This window comes from Molossus molossus, unplaced genomic scaffold (assembly GCF_014108415.1).
Source record: "Molossus molossus isolate mMolMol1 unplaced genomic scaffold, mMolMol1.p scaffold_m16_p_19, whole genome shotgun sequence".
Classification (NCBI taxonomy): Eukaryota; Metazoa; Chordata; class Mammalia; order Chiroptera; family Molossidae; genus Molossus; species Molossus molossus.
The window spans coordinates 17,014,465-17,032,232 of record NW_023425354.1 but is presented as its reverse complement, the minus strand read 5'-3'; the positions used below and the strand labels follow the sequence as shown (position 1 = coordinate 17,032,232).

Genomic DNA, 17,768 nt, shown 5'->3' with positions numbered 1-17,768 from the left:
TTATTTCTTTAAATTACCACATTTCAAAATTATGTTACAAATAATTTAATTGGTTCAGTATATATGTTTATAAAAACTTTTTGATCAGTGCCAGGCAATTATACATTTTCACTTCTAGCATATTGTTTCAGATTGTGATTATCCACATTGGATGTAATATATGCATTTCACAACTTTTGCTCCCGCCCCCCCAAATTCCACTTACATTTATAGATTTATAGGAGCAGCCAAATAAGAAAACCATTTTTCTTCTAACTACTATGTGAAAAATAATCTTTTATGATAATAATGCTGTTAAAACTGAAAAAATACTTATGTCTTAATCATATCTATATTTTTAGGCATTTGGTGCTATTGCAATTTAATTTATACTTTGCTTTGAAATAACTTTGCATATTATTATGAGAGAAGTATTTGAAATCTCATCTGCTTTTTTTCTACCTCTGATACCGTGATTTAGCTAAATTGATGTGTATCTGTAAGTGGATATTACTTGTATAAAAATTTTATGTTTCTGACAGTTTATATATTTTATTGTTAGCTCCGTTTTAAATCTCCAAAATCCACAGGCCTAGAATTGTGTCCCGAGGAGGATGTTTCAGTGGGCCTGGAAGACTGTGAACAGCTCAGCTGCTGGTGAAGGAGGGGAAAGAAATGACATAATGTGGCTTTAGTACATGCCATGGAATGTGAAAACTTTGAGCAAATATGAATGTAAATAGTCCTCCCAACTTGCAAACAAACGCATTCTGTGGTGTAAAAATAATTATTTTTTTTGTACTTTAATAAGTCACATTAAAGGAATTATTTTAGAACAGTATATTTAAATGTCCTGTAAAAAAAAAAAAAGGAAATAAATGCTTAATTTTTCTGTTGTAATTTTAAAAATTGAGAAGAGAATTAGTAAAAGTAATAGATTTTTATACATATTCCTTTCTAGATACTCTCGCAGTACGCTTTAGTATTCCTTGATTTTGAGAAGTAGATTTCATATAATCTATTAACTTGAGCTTTTCTTCATTTCTCAGTGTGGCTCAAATGCTGTAATGAACTGTAGGTTTCTTTGACATGTTTTGTAAGTTGGTTTGTATTGATGTCATATGTATACTAAATCTTTGTGCACATTTATGAAGTTTTAGGGTAACTTGGAATAATAAAAACACATGCTTTTGCATAGTGTAGTGTATTTGGCCCCCTGCTTGCTTGGCAGAAGTTAGTGTAATTACCATCTTTTTGTGAATAGAGCCAGACTTTTTAGTGTTCTCATTTCAAGTATCCCATGTTTCTCAGTTAAACTGTGGTTATAAGTATCGGTTGATATGCAAAATGTTTCCGTATATACTTTGTTTATCATAACAGATACGCAATTATAAATTAGGTTGATTTTTTTTTTCTGGGGGTGGGGGGGGGCAGCGTTGGTGGGGGGGAAACCCAAGCAAGATTTTTCTTTGTTTTGTTGAAGTGGTATAGCTTCTACCACAAACTACATAAATTTAAAAAATATATTTGTTTAATATTCATAGTTCCTTTATAATACCATGACTTAAAATTAACTATTTTTTTAGGGGAACTTCATGAAGTATTTCTTAATCATTAAGCAAAATTTTAACTTTTAACTTATCTGTTTTGTCTCTGTTCTTCTGTATTCCTCTAGTACATGAATTTAGACTCAACTAAATTAATGTCTTTCAAAATTACAAACTAGTGAGCAATTTATTAATATTTCTGCTATTATTAATAAAACTTATTGTTCTTTTATATAGTGAGATTTTGGTATTCCAAGTTACTAATTTAAAAGAATACAGTATAATAATTACACTATAATTGTGGCTAATTATAATATTTACTGTATAAACACAGAGGCAGATTTTAGAAACCTGATGCTATTTCAGTCTTTGCTTTTTTGTGATTCAAAATCACTTTTCTAATCAATTATTGACTAAATATCAGCAACTTAAAATATTAAATATTTGAAATTGCTGTTGAATGAAATACTTTTCCAAGATATTTTATTGCTGTATATTTTTAAAAATTGTGAAGAATGAATTAAATACTTAAAGAAAATCTTTCTTCTGTAAAATTTTAACTGTCATAGGATCATTATAAAGTTAAATGAAGTAATACATTTAACGTCTTTACAGCAAAGGTGATATTCATCAACTGCACAATAATCAAAATTATAGAGCCACCACAGACATGGGACTTAATAGAAAAGTAAGATTCACAAAAGGTAGAATGTAAAAAATGTTTTAATGTCTTTATTTCAGAAGTGGAATTTTGCCAGGTATCTCTTGAATTTAGTCTTTAATTCTTTATTTTTTGAATAGACTTAATTTTTTTTTGGTTCACAGCAGATTTTAGCGGGCCTTACAAAGATTTTTCCATATGTTCCCTTCCCCCACACATGCATAGCCTCCGCCATTATCAACATCCCCCACCAGAGTGGTACATTTATTAAATTCAATGAACCTATATTAATATGTCATTATCACCTGAAGTCCATAGTTTGTATTAGGTTTTACTCTTGGTGTTGTACATGTTATGAGTTTGGACAAATTTATAAAAACATGTATCCACCATTATAGATAGTATCATACAGAGAAGTTTATTGAAAACAAGTAGTTAACATTGGTTAATTCTTCTCTTCTTAATTGATTCTTTTTAACTAATAGTACTTTGTTCAATGTACAACGATAAACAAGACAGTCCCTGCCCTCTAGAAGCTTATAGTTCTTTTGAATTAAAGGGCCTCTAAGTCTGAAATATACAGATGACATTAAGTAGATTTGTTTAGCATCTTTGCATTTCTTCATTTAAGAATGTTTTGGTATCTCCAAATGATTTTTAAGAAACATGGAAAATATTTTGAGAGGATTAGTGGACAGCTCTTTTCTTTATTTGTTAGAATAAACTCATTGTTTATATGTTTTAAATTCTTTAAAAAAATTTTTTTTTCATCTATGGATTTTAGAGAGAGGGAGAGGGAGAGATAGAAATATTGATGAGAGAGAACATTGACTGCCCACCTCCTGCATGCCCCCCCAGAGGGGATCGGGCCCACAACCTGGGCATGTGTCCTGACTGGGAGTAGAACTGGCAGCCGCTTGGTGCATGGGTTGATGCTCAACCACTGAGCCACACCAGCCAGGCTTGTATGTTTTTCTGTTTTTATTTAAAAATTTTTAAATCATTAATGTTATTTACAAATATCTCACATGTATTGACATGTTATGAATTTTAATATGTTATTTTTAGAGTTATGTCCTGGTAATAGCTTTGAAATAATTTAAAAATCTATATATGTTGGGGTTTTAGTTATAACAACCTCAACATAGTTATATACTACTCATGTTAGATCAGGTTATGTAGAAAAATAATTACAATATGTTTCACTTGTACCTCATTAGCATAAAAACCAGTTGAGAGGTTTAAAATGTTTGAATTCTTACTGATATTGATTTATTTATTTGGGGTTAAAGGGGCAGATCCCTGGATTTTTAAATTTAGAGATATTGATAAGCTGATAAACTTGTACTTTGTGTTATTGGGAAATGAGAATGAGACTTGTTAATTTCTTGGAAGTGGGGGGATATTTTGCTCCATTTTCAAATGCTTGCACATTAACCTTGTTTGTCTTTTATCTGGTGGAGATTTTACCTTTCTTTGTTTGCAGTTGTCAGAAAAATTGCACTTTTGGATTTTGGTGGAGAAACTGATATTAGTAGGTATATGTATTTCATAGATATTACAAAAGCTGGCAAACTAGCTATTCCAGACATTCATAACTTTGTTTAAGCCCTTTTATTTTCAGCCTCCTACTTCACTAGAACTTTATTCCAGTGTATTGGAGTTACCTTAGATTCTCCTCTGACTCTAATCTTACATATGCCTATATTAGAAAGGAATATCTATTTATGTGTAATGGATCTGATTACCTAACATTTCTGCAGGGGAGATGACTAGCAAACATGACCTTTTTTGAGTATGTTCAATCTTTTTAAAAAGTGACTATTCAGATATGTGTTTCAAAATATATGAATTTTCAAAATACATTGAGCAGTATTACAGATGAAAGGGAATAGAGAAATCAACAATTAAAGTTGGAGGTTAACATTCGTCTTTTAATAACAGATGGGACAAGTACTATATCAGTCAGGATATAGATGACGAGACTATAATATCAGTTTGACTCAGTTGATATTTATAGAATATTATATATACATACTCCCCCCCCACCTGAGGACATTTTTTCTTTTTTGTTCAGATGGAGTGGGAGTGCGAGAGAGAGAGAGAGAAAGAGAGAGTGAGCGAAACATCGATGTGAAAGGGACACATCGAGTGGCTGCCACCCACATAACACAACCAGGGCCGGGGACTAACTGCAACCGAGGTACATGCCCTTAGCGGGAACCAAACCTGGGTCTCTCGGGACGGTAGGCCAATGCTTTAACCGCTGAGACACACCGGCCAGGGCTATATCCACATACTTTTAAGTGCACTTGGAACATTCACCAAGACTGATCATATGCTGGCAGATAAAGCAAAGTTCAGTAACAGAGTATATTTTATAACCATAATGCAATCAAAATTAGAGATCAATAAATGAACATCTCTGGAAAATCTGTACAATGTTTGGAAATTAACTATGGGCCAAGCAGAATTAACAAGAAAATAGAATTGTTAAAACAACAGCATATCAAAAATTTGGGATGTAACCAAAGAAGGGACAAAGAGATGCTATAGAGCTAAGTGCTTTCATTTGAAAAGGAAAAAAAGATTAAAAACTTTTCACCACAGGAAGCTAAAAATTATGAGAAATTTTACCTAAAATAAGTAAGAGGAAGAAAATAAGTGGAAATCAATGAAAGAAATCGGGGAAAGTTGGTTAAGCCCAAAGCTAGTTCTTTGATAACATTAATAAAAGTGATAACCTTTTAGTGAGACGGATCAAGAAAAGCAGAAGACCTAAGTTACCAATATCAAGAATGAATGAAGGGGCATTACTACAGATCATATGGTCATTAAAGGATAATAATCAATATTATGAACTTGATCTTTGAAAACTTACAAGAAATGACAAAGGGAAAACCTAACTCAGCGAAATGTTATTCATAAGGAAAGAGCAGTCAGAATACTGTTGCTATGCAGACTATGATAATTGTAAACAAATATTTCACCATAACTTTTTATAATTTAATAAATAAATTTTTTCTCTGAAAGAAAAGCACAACACAAATACAAGAACTCAGGGAAGACAAGGCGATATAATAGGAGAGATGAGACCTATGGGAAAAAGTCAATGGGAAAGAATCCCATAAACACATCACAGAATTGATGCAAAAATTGGAAGGCACCAAAGGGAGAATAGATAGGAAACTGAATAAAATTAGAGCTTGAGCAAAATGGGAAGAAATTAGAATATATGCATAGTTACTAAATAAGAGAGGCAAAGTAATGTAATGGAGGAAATGTCAAAAATCAGAATAGTTAATCCCAAGATACATTACTGTAGAGTTCCTGTATTTCAGGAATTCAGGCTCACCTCATATTCCCCCACAACAAAGACAGTGTAAAGCAGCCCAATTACATTAGGAAAGAGCAACAACACTATAGATCAGGGGTCAGTGAAGTTTTGTTTGCCATATGAGAAATGTTTTAAGCTTAGCTGACCATATGGTTTCTGTGGCAACTACTCAGTTCAGCGATGGAAAATAAAGAAAAAGTAGGTGTGGCTATGTTCCAATGAAACTAGCAGTGGGGATTGGATTTGGGACATAGTTTGCTGATGTCTGCTATACAGTAAAATATTTGAAAAAATTTCCTTATAAATTGTAAATGCTACCCTGGCTGGTTTTGCTCAGTGGTTAGAGCGTCAGCCTGCAGATCAGTGAGTTGTGGGTTTGATTCCAGTCAAGGGCATGCACCTTGGTTTCTGTTTGTCCCCGGCCCTGGTTGGGGTTGTGCGGGAGGCAGCCAGTCCATGTTTTTCTGTCACATTGATGTTTCTTTTCACTCCCTCTTTTTTCCTCCCTCCCACTCTATCTGAAGATAAGTTGAAAAGAAAATTGTAAATGCTGTATTTAGGAATGATTTTTACTGGACAAAGGTTGTGTAGGCATAGTGGAAAATGGTATCATAAATATATATAAATTATATATGCGTTTGTATCACTCATGTATGGATATATAAAGTAAACTGCAGTTTTTTCTTGTCCCTTGTAACATATCTTTCATAGTTTGGCATTTCATTGCGTTTCTTTTTCACTGTGATATATTAAACATATTTCCTTGTATGATAACTTTATATTCTACCCTTAAAAAACAAACATACAGCCCTGGCCGGTTTGGCTCAGCGGTTAGAGCGTTGGCCTGCGGTCTGGAGAGACCCGGGTTCGGTTCCCGCTAAGGGCACGTACTTCAGTTGCAGTTTGTCCCCGGCCCTGGTCGGTCGTGTGGGTGGCAGCCACTCGATGTGTCCCTTTCACGTCGATGTTTCTCTCTCTCTCTCTCCCTCCCACTCTATCTGTACAAAAATTTCAAAAATGTCCTCGGGTGAGGATAATAAAAAAAAAAAAAAATTATAAAAAACAAACAAACAAACAAACAAGTAATTATTTTGATTTATCCTTAAAAGTAGAGTATTTCTAACTTTAAAATTTCAGTGCAAATAATAGAAACTTGTTTATTTATTTTAATCCTAACCAAAGGATATTTTTATGTTTAGCTTCTGATAGAGTGGGAGGGAGAGAGAGAGAGTGGGAGAGAGAGGGAGGGAGGGAGGAAAGGGGGGAGAGAGAGAGAGAGAGAGAGAAAGAGAAACATCGACGTGAGAGAGACACATTGACTGGTTGTCTCCCACTTGACCCTGACTGGGGCTGGGGATGAATTGCAACCGAGGTATGTGCCCTTGACCGGATCGAACCCATAACTCATTGGTCTGTGGGCCGACGCTTTAACTACTGAGCCACACAGAGCAGGGCTAGAAACTTATTTTTAAAAATCGAATATAGTATGTCTTTGGCTGCCTGCTATATGCAGTAAGTCAGATGAGGATGCCTATTGAAGAACATCTGATTCCACCCCCAATTCTAACATTACCTCCTATTTTTATTTGGAGATGTTTACTCCTTCCTGCCTGGTTACCTCCCCAAGTAAAGGCTTCACTACTGCCACTCTCTCATCTTGTGGGAGTGTTGGAAGGTTTAATTATCCAGTGTTTATTCCGAACTTTGCAGAAGAAAAATGTTATTATTAACTAGGCTAATCACAAATTTAGCTTTTAATATGGCTAAGTTTCCATTTTCTTTGCTTTTTCTTTTTAATTTCTTAATAAAAAATGCAACCAAGTGGCTTTTGTTCTTTGGGAGCTGAATAAGAATACAAATAATGTAATTCTATCAAAAATTTTCCTCTTATATTTAAAGGATTAGATTCAGTAACACATGTTGAAGGTTGTACAGCTTTTTCCCATTTAAAAATAAGTGTTTCCATGCTTCTTGCAATTTGTGGTAGATTTAAAATGTCTTTGCTATTTTGTGTTTCACTTATACATGCACATTCTTGGAAAATGTCACTTTCTCAAATACTTTGTTCCGATTTTCCTAATTTTAGTTCAATCTGTTAAATATCATGAATAAAAATAATAAAATTCTTTGTAAAGGGAAATGATATTAATGTTTAGAATTTTCAAATCATAAAAGCCATATTTCACATTGCTTTAACATGATGCTCATAGTATTATATTATAAAATATTATTTTGAAAACATTATTTAGGGTAAGAAATACCTATGATCCTAATAAAATATGTGAATATAAAGAAAAAAGCATATTATGATAAAAATTAAAAGGACACTGAGATTCAAAATTTAAACATGTTTGATAGAGATTTATAAATTTAAGTATAGAAGTTGAATTTAATATTGTACTCTTTGTAACTCCGTTTTTTCATAAAGCACAAAAAATGATCTAATATACCATTTTTAGGCAGTGCTTAAATTTCAAAGATAAAGCATAAGGTTCATCATTATTTCTTTATGCATTAAAAAAATGTTAAAGTACTCAACATCATGCTAACTCTTCACAAAAGGCTCAAGATGCCTAGGTCATTTATCATTCTCTAGATGCTAATAACCTAGTTTTTGACACAGAAAAGGGATTATTAACTCTAACATGAAAAGATATCCTTCAACAGCAATACTTAACTGTATATACCCCCAAAAATCTTAATTTCTATTCCAATTCATCGTCTTTTCAGGGTTCATTTGACTCGACCTCATTGTATTGTTGACTTTTTCCTTAAGTAGTAATTGTTAGATCTGAAACAGACTGTCAGAATATTTTCCCATGTTTACAACATGTATAGTATTATTTGTATATAAAAAAATTCTGAAGTAGTGGATTGAGAGAGTTCTGATGATCACTCAACCAAATTATGTGGTTATATACATTTGGTCAAACCTTTTAACTGTGTAACCTCAATTCATTAAGAACAAATTACTGATATTACTTATGAAAATTAAAATAACTTTTTTGATTTAAAGTGCTTAATGTTCAGTAGTATTCCAGTTTTATTATTTTGTAAACTGTCTCTATTGCCTTAATAAAAGTAAGTTAGGATACTAGCAATGTTAGTATTTAACAGAAGAACTGGAGAAACGGCTGCCCACTCAGATTTATTTTAGAATAGTTTATATTCGTAAAATTTAAAAATCTAATGTAATTGTCCACTACTTCATGGAAAGAAATTAATTTGATCAATTAAAATATAAACAGCAAATCATAACTTTAGTTACAATGCTGAAATTTAGTTTTCAAATATAGTGGGTGAAAAGGCAATCATGTTATTTGGAAGTAGTGCAATGGCCTTTTATATTTCCCTTAGAAAATCCTTCCAGCCTTTGGGATTGCACTTGAATCTAAAGATCATTGTGTGCAAAGAGGGAGAAAGGTATGTATTGGTTATGTATTTCTGTGTAACAGTTGAGGGCAGACTTAATGTCTTGAGACAATAGACAATTTCCTATTTTCTATAGTTCAGCAGTCCAGGCACTGGGCCTTGAGCTTAGGGTCTTACAAGGCTGCTTTTGAGGTGTCACCCTAACTGGGTTTTTATCTGTGGGCTTGACTGGGAGAGAATCATTTCTTTGCAGATTTAGGGCTGAGGGCTCCAGTGTACTGCTGGGTATGTGCTGAAGGCCATCTGTATTTGTTTGGCATGGAGGCTTCCCCCACATGGCTGCTCACTTTATCAGGCCACCGGGAAGTCTCTAGTGATGACTTGAGGGAGGATGGGGACTCATGTGAATTGAAGGGGGCATGAGGAGCATTTCTGAGGGACTGGAAATGTTTTTTTCTATCTAGGTGGAGTTATAAACATCTATCTACCTCATGAAAATTCATGGAGGTGTTCACCTTAGATGTGTACATTCTTTATGTATGTTTAGTATACCTTTATTTAAAAATAATCATAAAATGTAAAACAGCTGCCAATGGCTTAGACTTCTCAATGTATGTTTTTCGACTTTGGAACCAGTTCTTTGATCAGTATGACTGTTGAACGATGTGAGCAATCCCTATGTATATCCTACCACTCTTCAATCACGAATCATTGAGTAATAACCTTTTATAATGGGGGAAAGCTTTTGTGTGCAAGGGAATTTCAGATTTTTGCTGTTGGAAACCATGGTGCATTGGGTAAAATCATTAGGAAACTTGTAATTATTGATAAAGTAAGGATACTACTTCATGATGTATCATCTGTAGTGGTATGGGGTCCTGTGATCCTGGTGTTAACTTCTGGGCCTGAGACCACCTACCTGTGTGACAATAGAAATACAAAGTATGTTAAAACAGTTCTTTTCAGCTTTCTATTTAGAATCCTGAACATAGCTGGTTCTAAGGCCTTACCCTCTATTTTCCGATATTCCACATACTCTGGAATGTGATCCTCTCCGACTCTCCCGCTTTTGTGCTCTCTTGCTTCTCCCTACCCTCCTAGTCACCCTGCCTTTGTATACTTGTGACCATCGTCACTGACTGTGCACTCTTTACAGTTTTATATCCGTCACCAAAAGAAACTAATATTCATAGTTTTTTTAATCCTTCCTCTCTGATCTTCGCAACTCTCCAGGCAGTGCTGCATACCCTTTCGTTCCCTGGGCTTATCCTTTTCCCTACCGTGTTTTTCTTTATTCATCAGTACCTATCCATGTATTCATTTTACCTGTTTGCATGTTTATGTTTGTCTTTGCCTGCTAGAACATGATCAATGAGGGAAAGAATTTGGCTTGTTTTGTTTAGAGCGCCCAGGACTCAGAAAACTATCCATTTATCAAAGCAATAGATTAATACACAGATAAAAGGCAATAATTCTCTTTCATAATTCTAAGAATAGAACCTAATTTTGACTTTTTGTTTTTTGTTCATTATTTATTTCTACATTGCTGTATAATTTTATTGCTCTTCATCTATTTATTTGACCATCTTATATATGTGATACATGAGGTATTAGGATATACCACCATCACCTATAACCCTCTATCCTCTGAATATAGTTTTTCTCTCGTTGTTTTTTTAAGTGCGGTGGTGTGTCTCTATGTGAGTACAGTTTAATACTTCATGCCAATCTGTAAATTACATCTACTTACATATTTTATCTCCTCTGGTCTAACTAAAAGGGAGAGCCTGTGTAGCAAAGAGCATGACCTTTTAAGACTGCCGATTTATCTTGGGATAGTGAATGGGACATTTCTCATTAAGTCGATTATGGCTGGCAGATTCTTTAATTGAGTCGATGGGTAAAAGTATTGTGAGGTTTCAAAGGAAGAAGATAGTATACTTCAAGCTGGGACGCTATCACTGTAGTCATTCTAACGATTGTTGAGATTTAGAAGTCTGGAGATGGGCATGGAATAGAGATCATGGCCCGGCTGATGTGGCTCAGTGGTTGAGTGTCGATCCGTGCACCAAGAGGTCGCTGGTTCAATGCCTGGTGAGGGCACATGTCCAGGTTGTGGGCCCAATCCCCAGTGGCGGGCATGCAGGAGGCAGCCAATTGATGTTCTCTCTCATCGATGTTTCTCTCTCTCCCTTTCCCTTCCTGTTTCTCTAAAATCAATAAAGAATAAAATTGGAAAAAAAAAAAAGGAATAGAGGACCGTGAGTAAAAAAAGTCACTAGTGGTTTATGGACTAGAGGACAAGATTGTATGAAAGAAGAAAATGTAAACTAAATACTTAAAAAATTGGGTCAATATTATGTGGGGCTTTATTTGCTTAGATAAAAGGTTGGACTTTATTCTGTGGCAACGTGGTGTCATTGACATTCTGAAACAGGAATAAATGATCAGAGATATATCATTCAGGAAGATTTTTAACAAGATATATTTTTAAAGTTAGTAGCTCTTAAGCGTGATATAATGGAATAGATCACAAGTCCCAACACTTATAATTCTTAATTTTGGGCACATTAGAGGAAAGTGTATTCTGCTTTTGTAAGGTGGATTCTTCTATAAGTTGGTTGACTTTAATGGATTTATAGTGTTGATTATAAGCTGTTTTACTTTTTCTTCATTTTTTTCTTGTGGCACTGTTTAGTATATACTAGAGTACAAAGTAAAAGCTTATTTCAAGTCTGTTTATTTTAGTATAACACTTGCCCTTCCTGTTATGGGGCATGCATACTGCTGATGTTATGGAGAGCTTTCTCATCAGCCAACCCATGGGGAAAATGAAGATTGTCTTGCTGTGTCCAGGGAACTGGTCAAGGCTTTTAAAAAGAGAGAAAGCAGAGAACAAAAGGATATGCCAGGCGTGTACACAATTGTGTTATTGGCAGATAGCGTGACTCCTTTATGAATGTGTGACTTTCTGAAAACTAAAGAATTATCTTTTTCTAGAGGTTTTTGGCACAGAGTTTTTAGTGCTCTTAAGTCTTGTTCAGTCAACTCTAAACAGCCTTCAATTGCATTTGTTTTGTCTACTTCTATTGAAGGGTTTCCGCAGGAAGAATCTCAGTTGTGACATTGTATGGATGCCCCTGAAATGATCAGAATTTAAGTTTCTAGTGTACCAGTAGCTGTAATGAGCTGCTAATTGAAGGTGACAAGCTGTTTTTCACTTCCCAGCTGGTCTGGCAAAATGTTAAATTTCGTTCATTATTAACTCATTGCTTCTCAGCAGAGGACTGGTTTAATTAGTTGGGAACATTATGAAAAGAATTTTTGCCTTGTGTTAATTTTAGAGATCGAAGTTGGGTTTTATTAGGTTTCCCTCTCCCCCACCCAGTTTTGCCAGTTGTATACAGTCGTGTAAGTACCCAATGTAATCAAGACATAACAACATTACCATCACCTCCAAAAGTTTCTCATGCTACTTTCTACTCTATAGTTTGCTTCTTTCCCTAGCCTCTGGCAGCAAATTACAAATTTTTTTAGGAACCTTCATATTGTTTTTCATAGTGGCTGCACGAATTTACATTCCCACCAACAATGCAAAAGGGCTTCCTTTTCTCCACATTTTCACTAACATTTATTCTTTATTTAAGATAAATAATGTTTTTTTAAATTATATTTCATATTACTATTTTGTATGGGTTTCAGGTGTATAGCTTAGTGGTTAGAAAAACATATACTTTACAAAGTGTTTTCCCAAAATTTCTAGTACCTATCTGGCCCCATACATAGTTATTACAATATTATTATTATTATTATTATTATTATTTTTACAACTGTTTTTATTTATTTTATTTTTATTACAGATGTTTCTTCTTCCTCCCCCTTGACACCCTCCTCCCAATGCTATACTTTACATTCCCAAGACTCTTTTCTACTTACCAATCTGTTTTCTCAAGTTCTTCACCTTTTCACCCAGTTCCCCAACCCCCTCCTCTGTGGCAACCATCAGTCCGTTCTCTGTATCTATGAGTCTGTTTTTTTTTTTTATTCATTTATATTGTTCTTTATTTTTATTTATTTATTTATTTTGTTCAGGTAGAGTGGGAGGGAGAGAGAGGAACAGAGAGAGAGAGAGAAACATCGATGTGAAAGGAACACATTGAGTGGCTGCCACCCGCACAACCTACCAGGGCCAGGGACAAACTGCAACCGAGGTACATGCCCTTAGCGGGAACCGAACCCGGGTCTCTCTGTACCGCAGGCCGACGCTCTAACCGCTGAGCCAAACTGGCCAGGGCAAAAGTTTTTTTTTTTCCTCACCCGAGGACATTTTCCATTTTTTTTTTTTGTTCAGGTAGAGTGGGAGGGAGAGAGAGGAACAGAGAGAGAAAGAAACATTGACGTGAAAGGAACACATCGAGTGGCTGCCACCCGCACGACTGACCAGGGCCGGGGACAAACTGCAACCGAGGTACGCGCCCCTAGCGGGAACCGAACCCAGGTCTCTCAGGACCGCAGGCCGACGCTCTAACCGCTGAACCAAACCGGCCAGGGCTCATTTATATTGTTCTTTAGATTCCACATATAAGTGAAATCATATGGTGTTTGTCATTCTATGACTGACTTACTTTACTTTCACTTCTTTTGGTCTTGTTTTGTTCTTATTTTGTTTATATATTGAAATCTTTCCTTGGATTTATTCCAAGGTGTTCAGTATATTAATATACTCAGTATATAATATTGTTTGAAAATTTTATTTTATAATTATTTGTCTTAGTTTATAAAAATAGAGGTGCTATTGTATCTAGTGACCTTGGTAAATTCATATATTAATTCTAATTCTAATGGTTTGTCTTTATTGTGGGGCTGTCTGTATATATAGTTCTACGTACGAATTTGTGTTATTGGATTTTATACTTACACAATCATGTTATCAGCAAATAATGACAGCTTTATTTATTTCTTTATTAATAATTTGTTTTTGTCCCTTATGTATAGGACCTTCCAAACTGTGTTGAACAGAAGTGTCAATATTGAGTATTTTTGTTTAGTTCCTTATTTTAGGGTGAAAGCTTTCCATATTTTACCTTTATATGCGACTGCGAGTTTCTATTTGTCAGTTTTAAGGTTGTTATCTTTTATCAGGTTTTAATGAATAGGTTTTTAATTTTATCATGCTTTTCTGTACTTATTGAGGTAATCTTAGGATTTTCCTTTTCTACTAGTATTAAATTAGTGAATGAGTTTCACTGTTTTTTCTCTCCCCCCCCCCCCCCCCCCGGTTTTTCTTTCCCTAATTGTACATTCCTTATGTGAGTTGCTTGGGATATATTATGATCTTTTTTCAATAGCTCAAATAAGTTTGCTTATATTATATTAAGAAGGGGTTTTAAGATTATTTTAATAAGAAAATATAGCTTACTGGCCCTCCCACCATTTGAAAACTAATGGCATTTGTCTTCTTTTAGTACTAGCCCACCTTACTGTTGTGTGGATCTGTATTCACTTCGTACTGGGGAGATGGTCAAGTCCATTCAGTTTAAAACTCCTATCTATGATCTTCATTGCAACAAGCGGTAAGCATGTTTGTTTGTTTGTTTTTTTATCCTCATCCAAGGACATTTTTCCATTTTTTGTTCAGATAGAATGGGAGGGAGAGAGAGAACGAGAGAGAGAGAAACATTGACGTGAAAGGGACACATTGAGTGGCTGCCACCTGCATGACCCAACCAGGGCCGGGGACAAACCGCAACCGAGATACGTGCCCTTAGTGGGAACAGAACCTGGGTCTCTCTGGACTGCAGGCCGATGCGCCAACCACTGCGCAAACCCGCCAGGGTGGCAAGCGTTTTTTAATGTGTTTCTTGTACAAGCAACATACCTCCTGGGCATGTAGAGTTCTACCAATATCATTCACTGCCTTTGAGAGACGAAGGAAGAGGGAGAGGGAGAGATAGAAACATCAAATAGAGAGAACATTGATTGGCCGCCTCCTGCATGTACCCGACTGGGGATTTGGCCCACAGCCTGGGCATGTGCCCTGACTGGGAATCGAACTGTGGCAACCTTTTGGCATGGGCCGATGCTCAACCAGTGAGTCACACCAGCATAGCTTTATTTGGTTTTTAAAAATAACTGCAATTTGTCTGTTATATTAATGTCTTGCAAGGAGCAGCTCTAAATGTAATTTATAAAATAACTTTATTTGGGATGTATTATAGGAATTTTATAACTGCCCTGACTGGTTTGGCTCAGTGGTTAGAATGTTGGCCTACTGACCAGAGAGTCCAGGGTTCGGTTCCCGCTAAGGGCATGTACCTCATTTGCAGGTTTTCCCCGGCCCCAGTTGGGGTCGTGTGGGTGGCAACCAGTCGATGTTTCTCTCTCTCTCTCTCTCTCTTCCTCCTTTTCTCCATCCTGCTCTATCTGAAGATAAATGCAAAAAAAAAAAGGTCTTGGGTGAAGATAAAAAAAATAAAAAATAACCTATAAATAAATTATTTCACTAATTATTTTTAAATTTGGGCTCTGGGAGAAATATAAGTCATATAGAGTCTGATTAAATTAGTTGTCTGACTTCTCTTCCTTTTTTGTTTTTATATTGGGAAATTCAGCAATAATTTTAAGTGACAAGCTATGTAAATCCATTTTATGTTCAATTCCATGACTTTGAGCCAGAAGTGGAAAAACACTTTTAGTAAATAGCCAGCAATTTATTGATCTTATACATTCTTAATGAAGATAGATTTATTTGATTTATAATGAGTAAAGATAAAATTTGCTTCAGAGGAAAAATTTTTTTGAGATGTAGTTTGCTCTCTGTTACTTTTATTTCTCTGATGTCTGTGTTGATTATTAAGGATTTTGTGATTATATTTTTGCATTTTATTAGGCAGATGTTTCTAGCCTAAATAGTATAAGAAATACTGGATTTTCTTAAGTTGTAAGGATAGATACTTGTTTCAATCTAGATGATTTACTTATTTATGATTCAACTTACAGACTTTTACACTCACATTTTAAAAAATGTTTTTTCTCTCTAATTTTAGGATCCTCGTTGTAGTCTTGCAGGAGAAAATCGCTGCCTTTGATAGCTGTACTTTCACAAAAAAGTTTTTTGTCACAAGTATGTACCAACTCACTGCATTTTCTATTATAGCATTTGAGTTTATACTATTTACTTGATAGAATCAGCAAGCTCATTGTAATCATAGCATCAGTATTTCATGGCATTCACTTATTAGGATATTCTTGTGTTTCTGTTGATATCTTATTTAGTACTATAATATTATGGTACATATTTTCAATCCACATTTTCTGCATGTTACTAAGTAAGCCTTGTACCAGATTGCCTCAGTTTCTCCTTCTTCTTCTTCTTCATATATATATATATATATATATATATATATATATATATATAAATATTTTTTTTTTGTTGTTGTTGTTCAGATAGAGTGGGAGGGAGAGAGAGAGAAAGAGAGAGAAACATTGACGTGAAAGGAACACATTGAGTGGTTGCCACCTGCATGACCCAACCAGGGCTGGGACAAACTGTAACCAAGGTACATGCCCTTGGCGGGAACCGAACCCGGGTTTCTCTGGTCCACAGGCCGATGCTCTAACTGCTGAGCCAAACCGGCTAGAACTTCTTTATTGTTTTTTTTAGAGAGATAAAGGGAAAGGTAGAGAGAGATAGAAACATTGATGAGAGAGGACATCAATGAGAGAGAACGTCAATTGGCTGCCTCCTGCATGCCCTTCCCTGGGGATTTGCCCTACAACCTGGGCATGTGCCCTGACTGGGAATCAAACCGGTGACTTCTCATCGCTCAACCACTGAGCCACACCAGCCAGGCAGGCCTTTATTATTTCTTAAATGCTAAAGAGATCAAAGATGTAAATGTAAGATATGAAATGGTAAAAAACTAAAAGAAAATATGAAATAATTTATGTGAAACTAAAAGAAAGATTGATCACCTCAACTATACAAAAATAAAACACATCTGCAAGGCACAATCATCATAAATTCAGTCAGGACAAAAGCAAAAATTGTAAAACAAGAATTATAATACAGATGATTATAGGACTAGTTAATTTTAAAAGAGCTTCTAAAATTAACAGAAAAAATGAATCCAATTAAAATGCAGGCTATTAAACAATCATTTACTAAAAACAGAAATGTAAAATGTTTATTCAATATGAAAAGATGTCCACCTTAATTAACAATTGAAATACAATAGATCTTAATTTATTCTGGCAGAGAATGAATACTTTTACAGTGCATTATGCTGTGAGTGGTATTGCAGGTGTTCTTATCTACTGTTCGTGACAGTATAAACTCAGTATAAACGGGCATAAACTCTATAAGAGGCAATTTGATGGTGTGTACCAAAATTTAAATTACATCAACTCTGACCTATTAAAGCATTGTTTTTATTATTTATTTTTATTAAAGTATAGTTGACATATAATTTTATGTTAGTTTCAGGTGTACAACATAGTGACTCAACATTTATATACCGTCTGACGTGATTGCTATAAGTCTAGTAACCCTCTGTCACCGTACCAAGTTATTAAATTATTGACTGTATTCCCTATGCTGTACATTACATCCCTGTGGCTTATTTATTTATCACTAGAAGGTTGTAATTCTAATGCCTCTTCACCTCTTTCACCCATTCTCTCCTCCTCCTTTACTCTGGCTACCATCAGTTTTTTTTCTGTATCTATGAATCTGTTTTGTGTGTTTTTCTCTTAAGATTCTATATATAAGTGAAATTATATGGTATGTGTCTTTCTCTCTCTCTGACTTATTTCACTTAGCATAATATTCATGTTGTCAGAGATGGCAAGAGTTTATTCTTTTTTTTAAAAA

At 34.9% G+C, this 17,768-nt stretch overlaps 1 protein-coding gene across 14 annotated transcripts in view; it reads left to right on the top strand.

Moving 5' to 3' along the window:
* BCAS3 (BCAS3 microtubule associated cell migration factor) overlaps positions 1-17,768 on the top strand; it is a 517,634-nt gene that overhangs the window by 97,549 nt on the left and 402,317 nt on the right. For 12 of the 14 annotated variants that reach the window (XR_004960281.1, XR_004960283.1, XR_004960284.1 and 9 more), the window contains exons 8-10: positions 8,882-8,947; positions 14,362-14,469; positions 15,943-16,019. Coding sequence is in view for 9 of the 14 variants with exons in the window: in XM_036268040.1 (XP_036123933.1) it covers positions 8,882-8,947; positions 14,362-14,469; positions 15,943-16,019 (251 nt within the window). In the remaining 5 variants the exon portion in view is untranslated. The remainder of the gene's footprint in view (positions 1-8,881; positions 8,948-14,361; positions 14,470-15,942; positions 16,020-17,768) is intronic. The other 2 variants (XM_036268042.1, XM_036268041.1) reach the window with 1 other exon arrangement.